The sequence below is a fragment of the Vigna angularis genome, chromosome 3, assembly GCF_016808095.1.
Source record: "Vigna angularis cultivar LongXiaoDou No.4 chromosome 3, ASM1680809v1, whole genome shotgun sequence".
NCBI lineage: Eukaryota > Viridiplantae > Streptophyta > Magnoliopsida > Fabales > Fabaceae > Vigna > Vigna angularis.
In genome coordinates this window covers 22487121-22503593 of record NC_068972.1, presented here as the reverse complement: position 1 = coordinate 22503593, position 16473 = coordinate 22487121, and the positions used below count along the sequence as shown (strand labels likewise).

Sequence of the window (16473 nt, the reverse complement as noted above, 5' to 3'; positions counted from 1 at the left end):
ATTAAGAACAAAAAATAGCTTAATTTTTTGTGACAATTGATTATTTATTAATTGGTAATTAATTCGAAATAGTTTAATTTTTTCGGTTATGTATAACAGATTAATTTGAAATAGCTTAATTGGTAATTAATAATGTATAGATGAAGTATTCCGAACGATAGCTATTTTTCTATAAAAAAAGTTGCTTAATGAGCTGACATGGTACAAGAAAATCATGTTACCGAGGAAATAAGTTAAAAAAATCCAGTATGCTCACATGACACTATTTTTTTTTATCTTATTTGAAAAACTTACATTTGTAATCCTATCATCAAGAAACACTATAAATTGGAATCAGTCATTTGTCGACGTTAAAATGATATTACATTTTTTTCACATAACGTTTTGGTTCTTTCACTGATATAATCTACAATTTTATCATAACGATGTAACTTCAAAAACTAAATCTTAATTACTCATTAAAAATTACTCAATTTGTTATATTTATTTGGCTTTTATAATTATCAATTTTTTTTTTCAAAAATGGAAATTGAAATTAAGAATACGTCTAAATGATGGTTTTTATTTTCCAGAGACATTTTTTGGGGTTCAATTTCTATTACACTGTTATAAATTCTAAATAGAGATAATAAGGTATTCTTTCCAAATTCGTGACCCTTTTTTAAACCCTTTCGGCCAAATTCCTGTTTTTACAGACATCAAGAGCAAACCTTGGCTCATCATCATCTTCTTCTTCTTCTTCTTCTTCTTCACTTCACCCTCTCCTACTCAACATTTTCTTGGTGGTAGTTCGTAGCTGCTACTAATTGCGCCACAATATAGCAACACTTTAGTTTAGTTTATTCACCCATTCTTCTCTTTCGTTTCATCAAAGAAAGAATCCCTTCTCTCTCTCTCTCGTTGGGATGAACCTTCTTTCTCTAACATCACCACTTTCGCTTTGTTATTGTTCATTTCCTGCTGTAACGACACTTCCCACCTTTCCTTCTTTATACAAATGCACATCTGGCGCAGGTTAGTCATTGCCACCACCTATTTTACATCCTTCTCTAAATTTATTATTTTATTTACTGTGTTTCTGGCTTTTCCTCAGTTTTAAGGAGATGCGTGAAAGGGGAAAAGGAAGAGGAGCTTCTACAAGGGATGCCCAAGGAGTACTATGACGATGTATACATTCTAAACACTTTGTAATTTTAATACTATTCATTTCTGGTTAAGTGTATGTTTCGAGAAAATCGAGACAAAACGAAATTTCAAATCAACTCTTCCATGAGTTATTTTTTATTAGCTTCGTAAAAATCTTATTTTAACTTATGCATAAGCTTGTGAAAAATTATTTTTATTTTTTATTTTTCTCTTTCAAAAATGTTTATAGAAAAGTTTCCTCTAGCGCTGTAAACTACTATTTTGTTTCCTTTATTATTAAGTTTGGGTTGCTTAATTTTAGAAATGGATACTATGTTGCCCATTCATTCAATGCTTTTTAAACTACTTGTTCGTCTTATGTGGCTACTGCCTGTAAATTTTTGTTACATATAGAAAATGGTGTTGCTTTGTTTTGTCTGTCAATTAGCCTGTGTTTCTAGTAATAACCTTGGGAATGGTAGCATATGATTAGGGAAAACATATCATCACATCTTTAAAGGCTGATGCGATTCTGATTTCATGTTTGTTTTCTGTTTGATAACTATGTTGTAAAACCAAAATAGCTGGAACTCGGGATGTTTTTGTTTGGGCAGTTTCATTAACCTTCTCTAGGATAGGAATGGCAAGCCCAGCAACGAAAGAAGACCAAGGAGTTGCAACGAAGACGCAGACAGGAAGAAGAGGAAGAAGAAAGAAAGATGGGAGAGTATCGTGAAATTGGCTTACGGTTGAAGGAATACCCAGAAGAAGATGTCATTAAAGCAAGGAAACTAGTTGCAAGCTTTCTCAAGGTTCCTGAAGAAGTGGAAGAGGTAATTTCTAAGTGCAATAATATACTGAATGGCTAGCAGATAAAAATATGTCCTCATGAGTTAATGTGTATTTTCAACTTTTAAATTTAGTCAAAATTATATCTCAATTCCTCATAAAAATGATTCTGCATGTTGTACAATTGATGGATGTTTAGGGCTCGTCTTGATTAAATGTTGGGTAACCAAGCTAAAGCTTAGATTGTTTTTTCCTTGGCCATATAAGGATCTTCTTTCTTTTCTGGTAAGCATCAAGAAACCAATTGCAGCGCAATTGACATACTGGATCAACACTAACTATAATATGAAATTCAATGGAGAAGCGGCATTATAAACTTGAAATTGAAGAACGTGGGATTGCTCTTAACTTTATAAATTTGACATCTGGGCTGGGAAATCTGTCACGTATTAAAAATACAAAATCTTCGTTTTTAAATGAAGGAATTTGTGATATAGTTCACTTTAAAAAATTGAAACACTAAGGACAAACAAGATGAAAAATAAAGGAAAACGATCTTCATCACTATATCCTTTTAACATGCTTTTGCATAATTTCCTCTCATTCGATAATATTCGTGTATAGTGTCTAAGTTCATTATTCATTAATAGTTTGCACATCACCTATGCATATAAATAGGACAATAGTATTATTATAAAGAAGCTAATTTAACACTAGAAGGCATAAGCCTTTAATTTCTTCCTTTGATTGGTTTGTACATTTTTTTCTCATATGTGTGTGTTTATTCAGAGAACTGACTGTCCTTTTTCTGATAGAGAATTGAGGAAGCTGCTGAGAAAGGAGAGCTTACTGAACTTGTTTTAATGGTCATATGGAATCGGCTTGATCTTGCTCGGCGTGATGTAAGTTACTATTTTAGCATCTAATATGTCCTAGGTCAATTAACTTGTGCAAATAATTTCATTTTGTGAAGAAAAAGAAGTAAGCAAGTAGCTTATATTTGTTACTCAAATTATCATATTTTGACAGCTTATGATCAACAAATTGGTGCGTTGTGAATCAGACCACAATTATATTTGATTACAGACTAAAGTTCGGTGGGTGGGCACCATGTGTGTACATAATATACTAATATTTTGTAGACACTACCAAATTTTGTTAGATTCAAATTATAACTAAAAATTACTATTTCTTTTTAATTAAGATTGACTAATATTTACTTATTCCTCATCACAAAAGAAAGTTGATCATATGCAAGGAGTGAGGTACTCTTTTGAAAACTGGAAGTTTGTAATACAGGAGGTAGCAGCTGGCCAGCAAGTGATGGCCACTACCGTGTTCTTGACTAACGAAGTTCTATCATGCCACGGTTTTTTGAAATGAAACTTGACAGAATTATAATTTTCTTATGAAATTTCAATATTGGTTAGAAATAAACTGACCAATTTAGTAGCTAACTGTCAGAAGGTGGAATTAAATGGTTTTTAAGTATTGTGTAATCCTATAGTTGGGCAGGTGAAAGAGTGGATATATATAATCTAATTGGTGTTTTTCGCTCAGTGGATTTCTTCTGTCCAACTTTTAATTTCATTAAATTTGCAATTTCATTTAAGCTGTAAACTGATTGCAGCTACCTTTATCATTTGGTAGATTCTTTACCAATATTATGTTTAAAACATTATTAAGCCAAATAAATTTACACATACTAAGACTGAAAATATGAGAAAAATAGCTTATGAGAAGAGATTGATTATCTCTCCGTTGATCTTTATTATTCATAGAAAAAAATTACACCAGGAATATCTAGGTAATTAATGGTTATAAGTAAACAGGTCATAGGTACAACATATAGTAATTTTCCAATACAACTACCTAAATTAGTTATTCTAATAACTATCTACATTTAGTACCAATTCTAGCTCTCCCCTCAAGTTGGAGCATATATATTATATGTACAAAGCTTGGAACAAATAAATTCTTCAAGAAATTGTTTCACTCATACAAATTCACAAGTGAGAAATGCCATTGCCCTATATGCAGCTTTAACAGCAACCACAATTTTTTTCTTGTTTCTCTAAGAAATAATGTTTCCTCCAATGAGAACACACTACCTTGTAGTAGAACATGTATCCGTAAAAGATCTTGCCCAATCAACATCACAATACCTAGAAATTTGGGTATTCCCTTCATCTTCATACAACAAACCTTGCCTTGAAACCTTTTTTAAGGTATTTTAAGATCTGGATGATAGCATTCCAATGATTAATATAAGGATTTTGCATAAACTGACTAACAACACCCACTACAAAAGATAGATCAAGTCTAATAATAGTGAGATAAATAAGTTTTCCTACAATTCTGCTATATATTTCTAGATCAAAGAGAGGTAAAAGAATAATAGGAACAGGAGCAAGAGGCCAACTAGAATCTTCATTATCAGGAGATAGTATGGAATGCCAATGATGAAGGACTCGATGAATAGGACTCACCATGTGGCATTGGACAGGTCATTCAAGTAAATTGTTGGGAGGTGATAAGAGGAGGAGGAGATGGTCTAGGTGAATTGACTGATGAGAAGAATTTGAATTATTTGGAGATGCTGGAACCATGGTTATTGTTAGAATAATTACTGTTATATATCATCATTAAGGCTTGTCTGCTAGACCATTAATGCGTACCTAGTTTTGTACCTAGAGGTCTAGTGCAGACTCTTGATGTTCCATGTACTCTTGTGTTTTCAATATATATAGAAGATAATGAGAGGGATCTGTTAAGCCCTCATGAATATATTTTATCAGTTTTAATCTCAAGTTGGTATCAGAGCAGGTTCATCCTACTCTGGTTTCTGTCCTGGGTTGTCCACCAGCATTGTCATTGTTGTTCGCATCTGTCCGATGCCCTTTGCCGTTGTCCGCGGTTGTCTTGTCACTATCTGCAGCTGTCAACTGCAGTTTGAAGCTCTTCAACTTGGTTCTCTGCCATCTCGCATCTGTCCGCCGCCGTCCGCCGCCGTTCGCCGTCACTGTTCCGTTCGACGACCATTGGATCTGGTTCGTCTCTTCACGCGACGACCACCCCCACCGGTGCCGGAGTCTGATTCTCCTCCATGCTCCGCCACGCACAGCTTCTTTGTGCGCTGCGAACAGGCGCGTACTGTTCATGCGCCGCCCTCTGCCCGTCAGAAAGTCACCATGACACCTCCATAGCTGTCGCCTGAGCCTCCTCTCTCTGTTCCGACCCTCAAAACCTTACTTCAGTGAAGTTCAGAAGCTCCCCTTGAAGAAAACCCTAAGAAACCCTCTAGGGTTTTTTGGTTCCTCACTGTCGCACTTTTCCTTCTCCTATTTTTATCAAGAATGGCGTCTGGAAGTGTTCTTTCTTTCTCTGGAAGTCCCTCAATTACTTCCGAAAAGCTAAATGGAAAGAATTATCTGTCTTGGTCTGCTGCTGTGGAAATGTGGTTCCTTGGTCAAGGACATTATGACCACCTTGAGCAAGATGGAAGCCAAGTACCTTCTGAAAAAGCTGAACAATGGAAACAAGTAGATTTCCAATTGTGTGCCCTATTGTGGCAATCTGTGGAACCCCGACTTTTGATATCTCTTAGAGCCTTCAAAACATCACTCTTTTTGGAAGAAAGCTCAAAGCATTTATGCTAATGATATTCAACGTCTCTATTATACAACAAACAAGCTTGCATGTCTCAAAATGACAGACCATGATATGGTCTCCTTCATGACTGAAGCCCAAGCAGCTGTGGAAGAGTTGAGAATGTTCTTGGAAGTGGAATCTTCGGAAGACATCAAGAAGAAGCTTGACAAGTATTATATGGTGATGATCCTCCGTGCTTTACATCCAGATTTGAATCATATCAGAGATCAACTTCTGACAAGTCATGAGGTCCCTTCCTCTGAAGCCTTGACCACACGTCTTCTTCGTGTTCCAGTGCCTCAATCTCAGGAAGCTCATGAAACAATGGAACCATTTGTCATGGTTGCCATGCGAGGAAGAGGAGGACGTGGCACTAGAGGAGGAGGACGTGGAGGTCGGGGACGTCCACAGTGAACTTACTGTAAGAGGGTGGGTCACACCCAAGAAAACTGCTACTCCTTGCATGGTTTTCCTTCAAAAACAGCCAATATCTCTAAGGCTGAAACGCCCACTTCCAACTCCAAGTTCATTGAGGAAGAGTATCAAGAGTATCTGCGATTAAAGTCTAACAGCTTGGCACAATCATCTCAATCCCCAAGTACATCCACAACTTGCATTTCTCAATCCATGGAAGGTCAAAATTCATGGGTAATTGACTCGGGTGCTTCTGATCACATTTCTGGTAATATCTCATTGTTCTCAACCCTTTCCCTCCAAGAAAAACCTCATTTCATTACCCTTGCAAATGGCTCTAAAACTTGTTCAAAGGGAGTCGGTCAAGTCTCCCTGTCTCTCTCTCTAACTCTGAAATCTGTTCTTTTTGTCTCTAACTGTCCATTCAATTTAATTTCCTTAAGTCAGTTAACCAAAATGTTACATTGTTCAATAACTTTTAATTCAAAATCTTTTGTTATACAGGAGTGTGGCTCAGGGAGACAGATTGGAGAAGGATATGAAGCTGGAGGTTTATACCATTTTGGATCTCGTCCACGGGTATCCTATGTTGCAGCTCTTCCCCCTAAAGTGTTACATGACCGATTTGGCCATCCTCACTTGTCAAAGTTAAAAAAGATGTGTCCTGAACTTAGTGATCTTCAGACTTTAGAATGTGAGTCTTGTCAACTAGGAAAACATGTTAGATCTGTCTTTCCTAAAAGGTCTCAATCAATGTGTAATTCTAGTTTTTCTATTATTCATCCTGATGTTTGGGGACCTAGTCGCGTCTCTTCTTTTGGTTTTAGGTATTTTGTTACATTTATTGATGAGAACTCTAGATGTACTTGGGTTTATCTAATGAAACATCGCTCTGAATTGTTACCCATCTTCACATCCTTTTTGAATGAAATCAAGAACCAATTTGGTCAAGTAATTAAAATCTTAAAAGTGATAATGCTAAAGAGTATTTCTCATCCACTTTTTCTGCAATCTTTAGCTCCCATGGTATTTTGCATCAATCCACTTGTCCTCATACACCCCAGCAAAATGGTATTCCGAAAGAAAAAATAGACACTTGGTTGAAATTGCTCGTACCCTTTTGCTTTGTGCCCATATTCCGGTTCATCACTGAGGGATGCCATCTTAACTGCATGTTTTCTTATTAATAGGATGCCCTCCTCCTCTCTCAATAATAAAGTCCCTTTCTCCATTCTCTTTCCCAATGATCCTCTCTTTCACACCCCTCCTCGAGTTTTTGGTTGTGTATGTTTTGTTCACGACATGTCTCTGGGGCTAGACAAGCTCTCCGCTCGTGCGATCAAATGTGTTTTTTTAGGCTATTCTTGGCTTCAAAAAGGGTACCGGTGTTACTCTCCTGAAACCAAGAAGTACTACATGTCTGCCAATGTTACATTCTTTGAACAGACATCTTTCTTCTCTCCATCTGTTCAAGATGTTCATATCCTCCAACAGGTCCTTCCTCTTCCAGTGGTTGAGTCCAATATCTCCAATGTCTCAGTCAATCCAAGTCATGCTCAAGGTCCTCCCGAACCTTCCTCTCCACATATTGATATCTTCCGACACAGTACCCCGATGGGTAGTCCTCTTCCAGAAAATGGTGGATCTCCTCCTTCAGATTCTTCTCCCTCACTGCCTCCTGCCACGCCTCCTGGTGAAGATGATTTTGGTTGGCCCATTGCTCTCAGAAAAGGTACTCGTTCCACTCGAAACACTCATCCCATTTATAATTTTCTTAGCTATCACAGATTGTCGTCCTCCTTTTATTCTCTTTTTTCCTTAGTGTCTTTTGTGGTTATACCCAAAAATGTGAAAGAAGCACTTGATCATCCTGGATGGCGACAAGCCATGATTGCAGAAATGCAGGCTCTTGACCACAGTAATACTTGGGAGCTTGTGCCACTTCCCCCGGGCAAAAAGGCTGTTGGTTGTCGATGGGTATATGCAATTAAAGTCGGCCCTAATGGTGACATTGATAGGCTAAAAGCCCGGCTAGTTGCAAAAGGATACACTCAGGTTTATGGCCTTGATTATTGTGAAACCTTTTCTCCCGTGGCCAAGATGACTACCATTCGTCTTTTCTTCGCAATGGCAGCAATTCTTCATTGGCCATTTCATCAATTGGATATCAAAAATGCCTTTCTCCATGGTGATCTTGAGGAAGAAGTTTATATGGAGCAACCTCCTGGATTTTTGTTGCTCAGGGGGAGTCTGGTATGGTTTGCAAATTGCACTGATCTTTATATGGGCTCAAGCAATCACCACGTGCTTGGTTTGGAAAATTCAGCTCCATTGTTCAAAAATTTGGGCTAAAACGCAGTGAAGCAGATCATTCAGTATTTTATTATCATTCGTCTCTCGGGAAATGTGTTTACTTAATAGTATATGTTCATGATATAGTCATTACAAGAAATGATACTGCTGGAATATCTCAATTGAAGGAGTACTTGTGTAGACATTCCAAACCAAGGATCTTGGAAGCCTCAAATACTTCTTAGGCATTGAAGTAGCTCAGTCAAAAGATGGAGTTGTAATCTCCCAAAGGAAGTTACTCTGGATATTTTGCAAGAAACAGGCATGATTGATTGTAGACCGGTTGACAGTCCTATGGACCCAAATCAAAAATTAACAACAGAAGAAGGTGAGTTATTCTCCGACCCGGAGAGATATAGGAGGCTAGTTGGAAAACCAATCTATCTCACTATTACAAGGCCGGATCTATCTTTTGCAGTTGGAGTGGTTAGTCAGTTCATGCAAGCTCCATGTGTTGGCCATTGGAATGCTATCATTCGCATTCTAAGCTATGTGAAAAAGGCTCCCGGGCAAGGGCTGTTATATGAAGAAAAAGGAAGCCTTCAGGTATCAGGATATTGTGATGTCGATTGGGCATGTTCTCCTATTGATATACGATCTACTACTGGATATTGTGTTTTCCTTGGAGGAAACATTATCTCATGGAAAAGTAAGAAACAGAATGTAGTGGCTCGATCAACAGCTGAAGCTGAATATAGGGCAATGGTGTCACTAACATGTGAACTTATATGGGTGAAGCAGTTCCTTCAAGAGCTTAGCTTCTGTGACATCCAGAGTATGAAGATGTATTGTGATAACCAAGCTGCTCTTCACATTGCATCAAATCCAATGTTTCACGAGAGAACTAAACATATAGAAATTGATTGTCATTTTGTTCGGGAAAAGTTATTGTCAAAAGAAATATGTACCGAGTTTGTTGGATCAAATGACCAACTCGCAGATGTGTTGACTAAGTCATTAAGGGGACCTCGGATTGAGTTTATTTGTTCCAAGCTTGGTACATACAGTTTGTATGCTCCAGCTTGAGGGGGAGTGTTAGAATAATTACTGTTATAAATCATCATTAAGGCTTGTCTGCTAGACCATTAATGAGTCATACCTAGTTCTGTACCTAGAGGTCTAATGCAGACTCTTGATGTTCCACGTACTCTTGTGTTTTCAATATATATAGAAGATAATGAGAGGGATCTGTTAAGCCCTCAAGAATATATTTGATCAGTTTTAATCTCAAGTGTTATCAAATTTATAGGTTGCCTCGCACACCCATACAAGTCTACAAGTTTGGGCATTGTTCACAAGTTAACTATTAGGGTACAAGGTATATGAGAGAAGAAGGTATAGGAGAGAAGGAGAAGGGCACCAAACGGTGGAAGATGGGGAAAGACCAGGTCGAACGGTGGAAGGCGGGGAGCGATCAGGTCGAACGGGGGACAATAGGGAGCGAGCAGGATGAACGGTGGAAGGCAGGGAGTGATCAGGCCGAACGGTGGACAACGGGGAGCGAGCAGGCCGAACGGGGGGAAGCAGAGAAAGGTCAAGCCGAAAGGTGGTAGGGAGTCGAGCCGAACAGCGGAAGATGGTGAGAGCTTGAGCCGAGCGGTGGGAAGTAGTGAAGGACTTGAGCCGAACGGTTGAAGAATTACCATCCTAACTATTGCAACGGTTAGGATGGACGGGAACTAATTACAGTAAAAGAGAGCCACATTCGAGGAGAATATCTAGTAAAAGTTAATTACAGTAAATAAATATATATATTCCAGGGAAATATTTAATAAAAGATATTTATAATTAAGGATATATGTCAGGGAAATATACGGGGGGATATTTATATTAAATATAGGGATATTAATATTAAATGCAGATATATTCTAGGAAATATTTACTATGAGTTGAACGGGAAATAATTAGTATAAATAAAGCTAGAAGCTATTGTTAGGGTTATGTTTTTTATTATTGAGTTTTGTTGACAGGCGGCTATGCTTCCTGTGAGGGAGGTTATGCTCCCAAGTAATTGAAGGAGGTTATACTCCCAATTATAGTTTACTTTTGTTTCTTCAGATATTACCATCAATAAGAAAGATTCATTAATCCATTATCATTCGTTCATTGTCTTTTCTCTCTACTATGATTGTGTTTAATTACGTCTCCGATCGCATTGCAGTCCTCCGATAAGCTACTAGTTTAGTTCACTTGTCCACTTCCCTTTCTTTGGTTCAAGTGAGCTCACTCACTATTGTAGTCCTATAGAGTTTCTATTGTCTTTTGTTCCTTCTTCTTCCCTACTAACGAGTCTTCCTAGTCGAGTCTTTGGATGTGTTGTTTTTGTCACTCTCATCATCCTAACCGTGGTAAATTAGATCTCAGAGCTCTTAAATGTGTCTTTATTGGGTATCCTTCTAATAAAAAAGGGTACAAATGTTATCATCCTCAGAGTCGTCGCGTCTTTATCACCATGGATGTCACCTTTCATGAAACACAATCATTTTATGTTAGTCCACCACTTCAGGGGGAGAAAGCACTTGAAGTCGATGAACTCTCCTTGTCATTACCACGTTTGTCTTTACAGGATGCCCAAGAACTGAGCAATGAAGCTACCATAGTCCAAAGTGAGGAAGAAGAGGAAGAAGACAGATTTTTTGGCAACAAATATGAAAGAAGAAAACAACCCACTTTGACTCTCGAGCAAGAAAAATTGTCTAATCCGGAGGTGAGGATCCCTGAAGATATCAATGAGGAGGAGGTAAGTATTACTGAGGATTTACCCATTGCATTGAGAAAGGGAAGAAGATCATGTGCTAAAAATCCTATTTCTCAGTATGTTTGCACTAACAATCTCTTTGATAAGCACAAAAGTTTTATTGCTGCTATTGATGCCACAAAAATTCCTACCGCAATCCAGGAGGCCATGAAAATTGAACATTGGAATCAAGCCATGAAAGAACAGATGAATGCATTAGAAAGAAATTCAACTTGGGAGATTGTTGATAAGAAAAGAGACAAGAAGCCAGTAGGGTGTAGATGGATATTTACAGTGAAACATAAGGCAGATGGGACAATAGAAAGATATAAAGCTAGATTGGTGGCAAAAGGATATACTCAAACATATAGGATTGACTATAAGGAGACATTTGTCTCAGTGGAAAAGATGAATACAGTTCAAGTTATTCTCTCTTTGGCTACCCATTTTGGATGGGACTTACACTAGCTAGATGTGAAAAATGCCTTTCTTCATGGAAATCTAGATGAGGAAGTGTACATGGAGATTCCCCCAGGTTTTGAAGTGAAAAATGAAAGAAACAAGGTATGCCTCCTGAAGAAAGCATTGTATGGTCTTAAACAATCCCCTAGAGCATGGTTTGGAAGATTTACAAAAGCAATGGTTTCCTTGGGATACAGACAAAGACAAGGAGATCATACTTTATTCATAAAGCACTCTTCTACATGTAAATTCACTTTATTACTTGTCTATGTGGATGATATGATTATTGCAGGAGATGATGAAACAGAAAAATTGACATTAAAAGATAAATTGGCGGCTCAGTTTGAAATGAAAGACCTAGGAAAACTCAAATATTTTCTTGGAATAGAGGTTGCCTACTCCAAGAACGGAATTTTCATCTCCCAAAGGAAATATGTACTTGATCTCCTCAAAGAAACAGGAAAGTTGCGATGTAGAACCTCAACAGTTTCTATAGAACAGAATCACAGAATTGGAAGTGAAGAAAGTGCTCCTAAGAGAAGGCCCAATATCAGAGATCGGTAGGAAAATTGATTTATCTATCACACACAAGACCAGACATTACTTATGTTGTGAGTGTAGTGAGCCAATTTATGCATGATCCAAGAGAGAGACACATGCAAGCAGTTGACAATTTTCCAATACTTGAAGTCAAGTCTAGGAAAGGGGTTATTATTCAAAAGGGAAGACACATTGACTATGAAGATATATACTGATGCGGACTATGCAGGTTCTATTACTGACAGAAAATCTACTTCTGGGTATTGTGTATTTCTTGGAGATAGTCTGGTAACATGGAGAAGCAAAAAGCAAGATAGAGTATCCCGTTCTAGTGCAGAAGCTGAATTTCGAGCCCTTGCTCAAGGAATGTGTGAAAGACTCTGGATGAAAATCATTTTGGATGATCTTAAAGTCAAAGCGGAGAACCCGGTGCATCTACACTGTGACAATAAGTCTGCTATGAGCATAGCCCATAATCTAGTATAACATGACAGAACCAAACACATTGAAATTGACAGATATTTCATCAAAGATAATCTTGACAGAGGATTTGTGATTACAACTCATGTTCCTACAGAACTTCAAATAGTAGATATTTTTACAAAAGGGCTTCCTCCAGGTAGATTTCAAGATCTTGTAGGCAAATTGGGAATGATTGATATTCATTTACCAACTTGAGGGGGAGTGTTGTAATTAGAAAAAATATCTTTAGAATCTTTCTAATTAGAGGAAATAGATATATAATCTTTTATTTTATTTTGTTTTTCTATTTCCCTTTTTAGGAGAATTAGATTATTACAAATAGAGGATATGAGAATGTATTTTTCATGATTTGAGAATAATAAAATCAGTCCTATTTTCAACTGTTATATATAGAAGAAAATTACATCAGGAATATATAAGTAATTAATGCTAATAAGTAAACAACCCATAGGTACAACATGCAACAGTTTTCCAATACAATTGTTAACTATCTATATTAAATACCTATTCTAGTGCATATGAAGCAAAGACTTAAAGCTGTATAGTTCTGTATTGGATATTATCATATGATAATTATCATTAGTAAACATTAGATTTAGTTCTGTGTTGGATAATCATGATAATTTGAAAGAGATTATCACAAGTGAATGTTAGATTTAGTTCTGTGTCCACTTCTGCAAGAACGTGGTATAATTTTTTTCATCCTATGGCTATCATGATCTGTTTTATTATACATTATTTTATCACTTTTTGCAGGAAGAAAAGGATGCCATTAGAAGTCTGGATCTGTTATACAGAAGGGCTGAGGTAACAATTAACAATTGCCCTTGTATAGCTACATTTTTAATTAGGTGCACCATCTCTTGTTTGAATCATTTCAGATTTTTAGGGATCAATTAATAAATTATAATAGTAATTCACAGTAAGGGCAAATGGTTACTTTAGTACAAAGCCTCCCTTCGTGGTGTCATTTCCCTGTGGTCATGATAGGTGGTAGAATTGGATGATTTCCCAAATTTCCTTCCTTTATTATTGTCCTCCAGTCATTCTACTTTCATGTGCACCTCCACTTAGAAAGTTTTCCTAGCTTTTTCAGACCTGGGGTGTAAGTTATTTTAATAACTAATGAAGTTCCCTATGATGCAGAAATATGATCCGAGTATCCAATACAATACATACGCAATACAATGATGCAATTTTTCTAAAGGAACATGGGATACTATACCTATAAGATTCATATCTAGATATTTATCAAAATTCATAAAACGTAATAAATATATAATTGTAATTTTGTAAATCCAAATTACGAACATACTTATTAGGCTTACTTAAAATAAAATAAAAATTATAAATCATTGTTATCATACATCACTTTTTATTGTCTACAAATAGGAACGATATAATACTCATCCCATTCCTCAAATCATAATAAAGAAGACAAATTTCGACTTTTGGTTTATCAAGGAATCAAGAGCAATTTGCCATGGGGTTGGCTTGACCCTCGTATTTATTGTAGTTCAAAAATGTTGTTGAGTTGAGCCACAATATTCATAATTCATATAGAAATGGGTTACAAGTCAACTCATCTTCAACTTAATGTGAACTTGTTTAACTCATGAGTTAAGTACATTAGATTCATTTTGGCTTATATTAAAAACTTATTTTTTTCAATCCAATCCAACTCATGGTGAGTTGGATTGACCATGGGTTTGAATCCATTTTGATCTTCTAACTATTGGTACGGAATATCCACCACCTTTGTTGAAAACAAATTTCCATTGTGGAACATATCTACTAACTTTAGTAGGAGGGTCTACCTTCCCAACCACATTTTTTTCCATCCACAGCATTTGAATTTTTTTTTAATTTAGTGCTAACGTGTATATAATTAAGTTTTGTATTCCTTTTTTTAAAATACCTTGGGTATTTTAGACCTTTTCCTTTCCCATAGTAGATTCAACTAAACTTTTCTATTCGCTTTTATAGACAAGAGGAGCGTTGGGAACACCTTTCTAAAACACTCTTCAATTTGTTAAAACTTATAGAAAACTATAGAATTATTAGAAGTTAATTAAGATGTAGAACCCCATGGAATTTTGTGATTTTTAATAATTTTCAACCAAAAAGAAAGTGTTAGATACTGTGTTCCTGACATTTTCATTAGAACAATTTCAGCAAATTAGGTCTGCAACGGTTTAACTTCATAATTGTTTCAGAGTTTTTACTTTCTTTTTTGTAATTTTTTGTTCTTAATTGTAGACTGAGATCTTGAAACGAGAGGCTACTCCTGCGATGAGATTGCTTAATGATCTTTTGATTATGTATGACGGCCATGATTTTGAAGTGTGGCTAAAGAAATGTAAGAAGGTCATGATTGATGCATTTCCTCACGAGGATCCATTTAGTATTCTTGTTCCACCAGGATTGGAGTCATTCGACATAGATAAGGTAAGGTGCACCTTTAGATTACATGCCTTACACCTTAGTCAAGTGATACGTTGTTACTCCTTTGATTTGAGTTTTTCCCTCCCTCTCGCGAAAATAACTGAAGCTGCAATTCCAATATAACTATATGATTGAGTGGGTTGTAAGATGCAGTTGGAAGTATCGATACCACTCAGTGGTCTACTGAATCTTTAATGGAACAACCAAATGTTAGTCCACTTCACCATATTAAATTAGGTAGTTTATTTGATTGATAGATTATTAACACAAATAATTCTAAATAACAATTGAAACTAGCCATTGTTATATATTGATTAAATCCAAGCTTATTTGTTTAAACATTGATAGTTTTTAGATTGATTCAAGTTTATTTATTTATACATAAGTTTGGTTAAAACTAAAAGTGAGAAAAGGTTAGATTATGCCCTAAAATATGTTGAAAACCACCTCTGTTTGAATCCCCTGACATTTTTGTTTTAAATCATATGTGGAATTAGCATCACGAGCCATTGAGACCATCCCTTGAAGATGATGAGACTCTTTTGAGGGTGGACTTCGTAAGGGAGGTGGATGAATTGCTGCGAGAGGTTCGTTCTGAAAAGAGTGAAGTTCAAAATGAATCAGGGTTTGATCTTGAATCTGTTGCAAATAGACTGAAACAACAGGAGAAGCAACAAACAATACGCCAAGTTGAAGCTCTGCTAGATTTAGCCATGGGTTTGAAATGGTAACTATTTTGTCCTAGATTGCATTTTGGTTCATATTGCTTGAGTCATCCGATAGTCCGTAGTTGTGAATAGGAATTGGCGTGCACTATGGTTTTCTTTTTTACCTTTTGGTGAACGTATGATTATAGTACCAACCAAAAAAAGAAAACCAAGACATACAATAAATGTAGCCATGGCAATTTGGGTGATCCTCTGAAGGTATCTAAGTTTTTCGATTTCCATACAAAAAATGTGCCTTAATGTATGTTTGTTGTTGATCTAGTACCTCTAAATCAAGTACTTCGAAGTTAAATTTTGAAATATGTAAAACTTAGAATTTTATTAAATCACTCTGTTGTGGCATTCTAGTTCTAGTAAAACCTATGGTTTGATGATAAACATCAGTATGTGTCGTACTGAACCAGAGTTGCTACATTATACATTTGTAAATTCCATCCTTTGTCAAAGTGACGGGGTGAACGAAAAAAGAGGAATGTTTGTAATATTTGCATTTTGTACCTGGATATCACTTCGTGAAACTTAATTTTGTGGAGATTTTGTGGAGATTTTATCTATACCGAGATTAATTTGCTTTATCAACTCTATGGAAAGTGGAACAAATATACCATAGAGAAAGTCTTAAATTTGTTTATGCTTGTGAAGGAAAGAGAAAACGGTTACTGTGTACCGTTTTAAAGGTATGTCCCTAAGATTTTTTATTAACATTATAGGAAAAGAATGCTTTCCCCCCCTGCACCTCCCTCTCTT

General features: G+C 36.4%; 1 protein-coding gene across 3 annotated transcripts; it reads left to right on the top strand.

Annotated features, from left to right (window-relative positions):
- The first annotated feature begins 639 nt into the window (after positions 1-639).
- On the top strand, positions 640-15987 carry LOC108318836 (protein PALE CRESS, chloroplastic). Of its 3 annotated transcripts, none has more exons than XM_052875435.1 (7): positions 640-1014; positions 1094-1167; positions 1764-1958; positions 2730-2816; positions 13310-13360; positions 14813-15001; positions 15496-15987. In XM_052875435.1, the coding sequence occupies exons 1-7, from the start codon at positions 906-908 to the stop codon at positions 15727-15729; spliced, it is 939 nt and encodes a 312-aa protein (XP_052731395.1). In that variant the 5' UTR covers positions 640-905; the 3' UTR covers positions 15730-15987. The 3 variants fall into 3 exon arrangements, with proteins under 3 accessions (XP_052731395.1, XP_052731396.1, XP_052731397.1); XM_052875436.1 differs by having other exon boundaries at positions 981-1014; positions 1740-1958; XM_052875437.1 differs by lacking the exon at positions 640-1014 and having other exon boundaries at positions 1710-1958.
- Positions 15988-16473: the final 486 nt, after the last annotated feature.

Bases quoted from the DNA above. Each gene is read 5' to 3' on its own strand.
- LOC108318836 (XM_052875435.1), top strand. From the start codon at position 906: ATGAACCTTCTTTCTCTAACATCACCACTTTCGCTTTGTTATTGTTCA. The intron at 1,015-1,093 runs GTTAGTCATTGC...GCTTTTCCTCAG, and splicing joins CAAATGCACATCTGGCGCAG to TTTTAAGGAGATGCGTGAAA. The intron at 13,361-14,812 runs GTAACAATTAAC...TCTTAATTGTAG, and splicing joins TGTTATACAGAAGGGCTGAG to ACTGAGATCTTGAAACGAGA.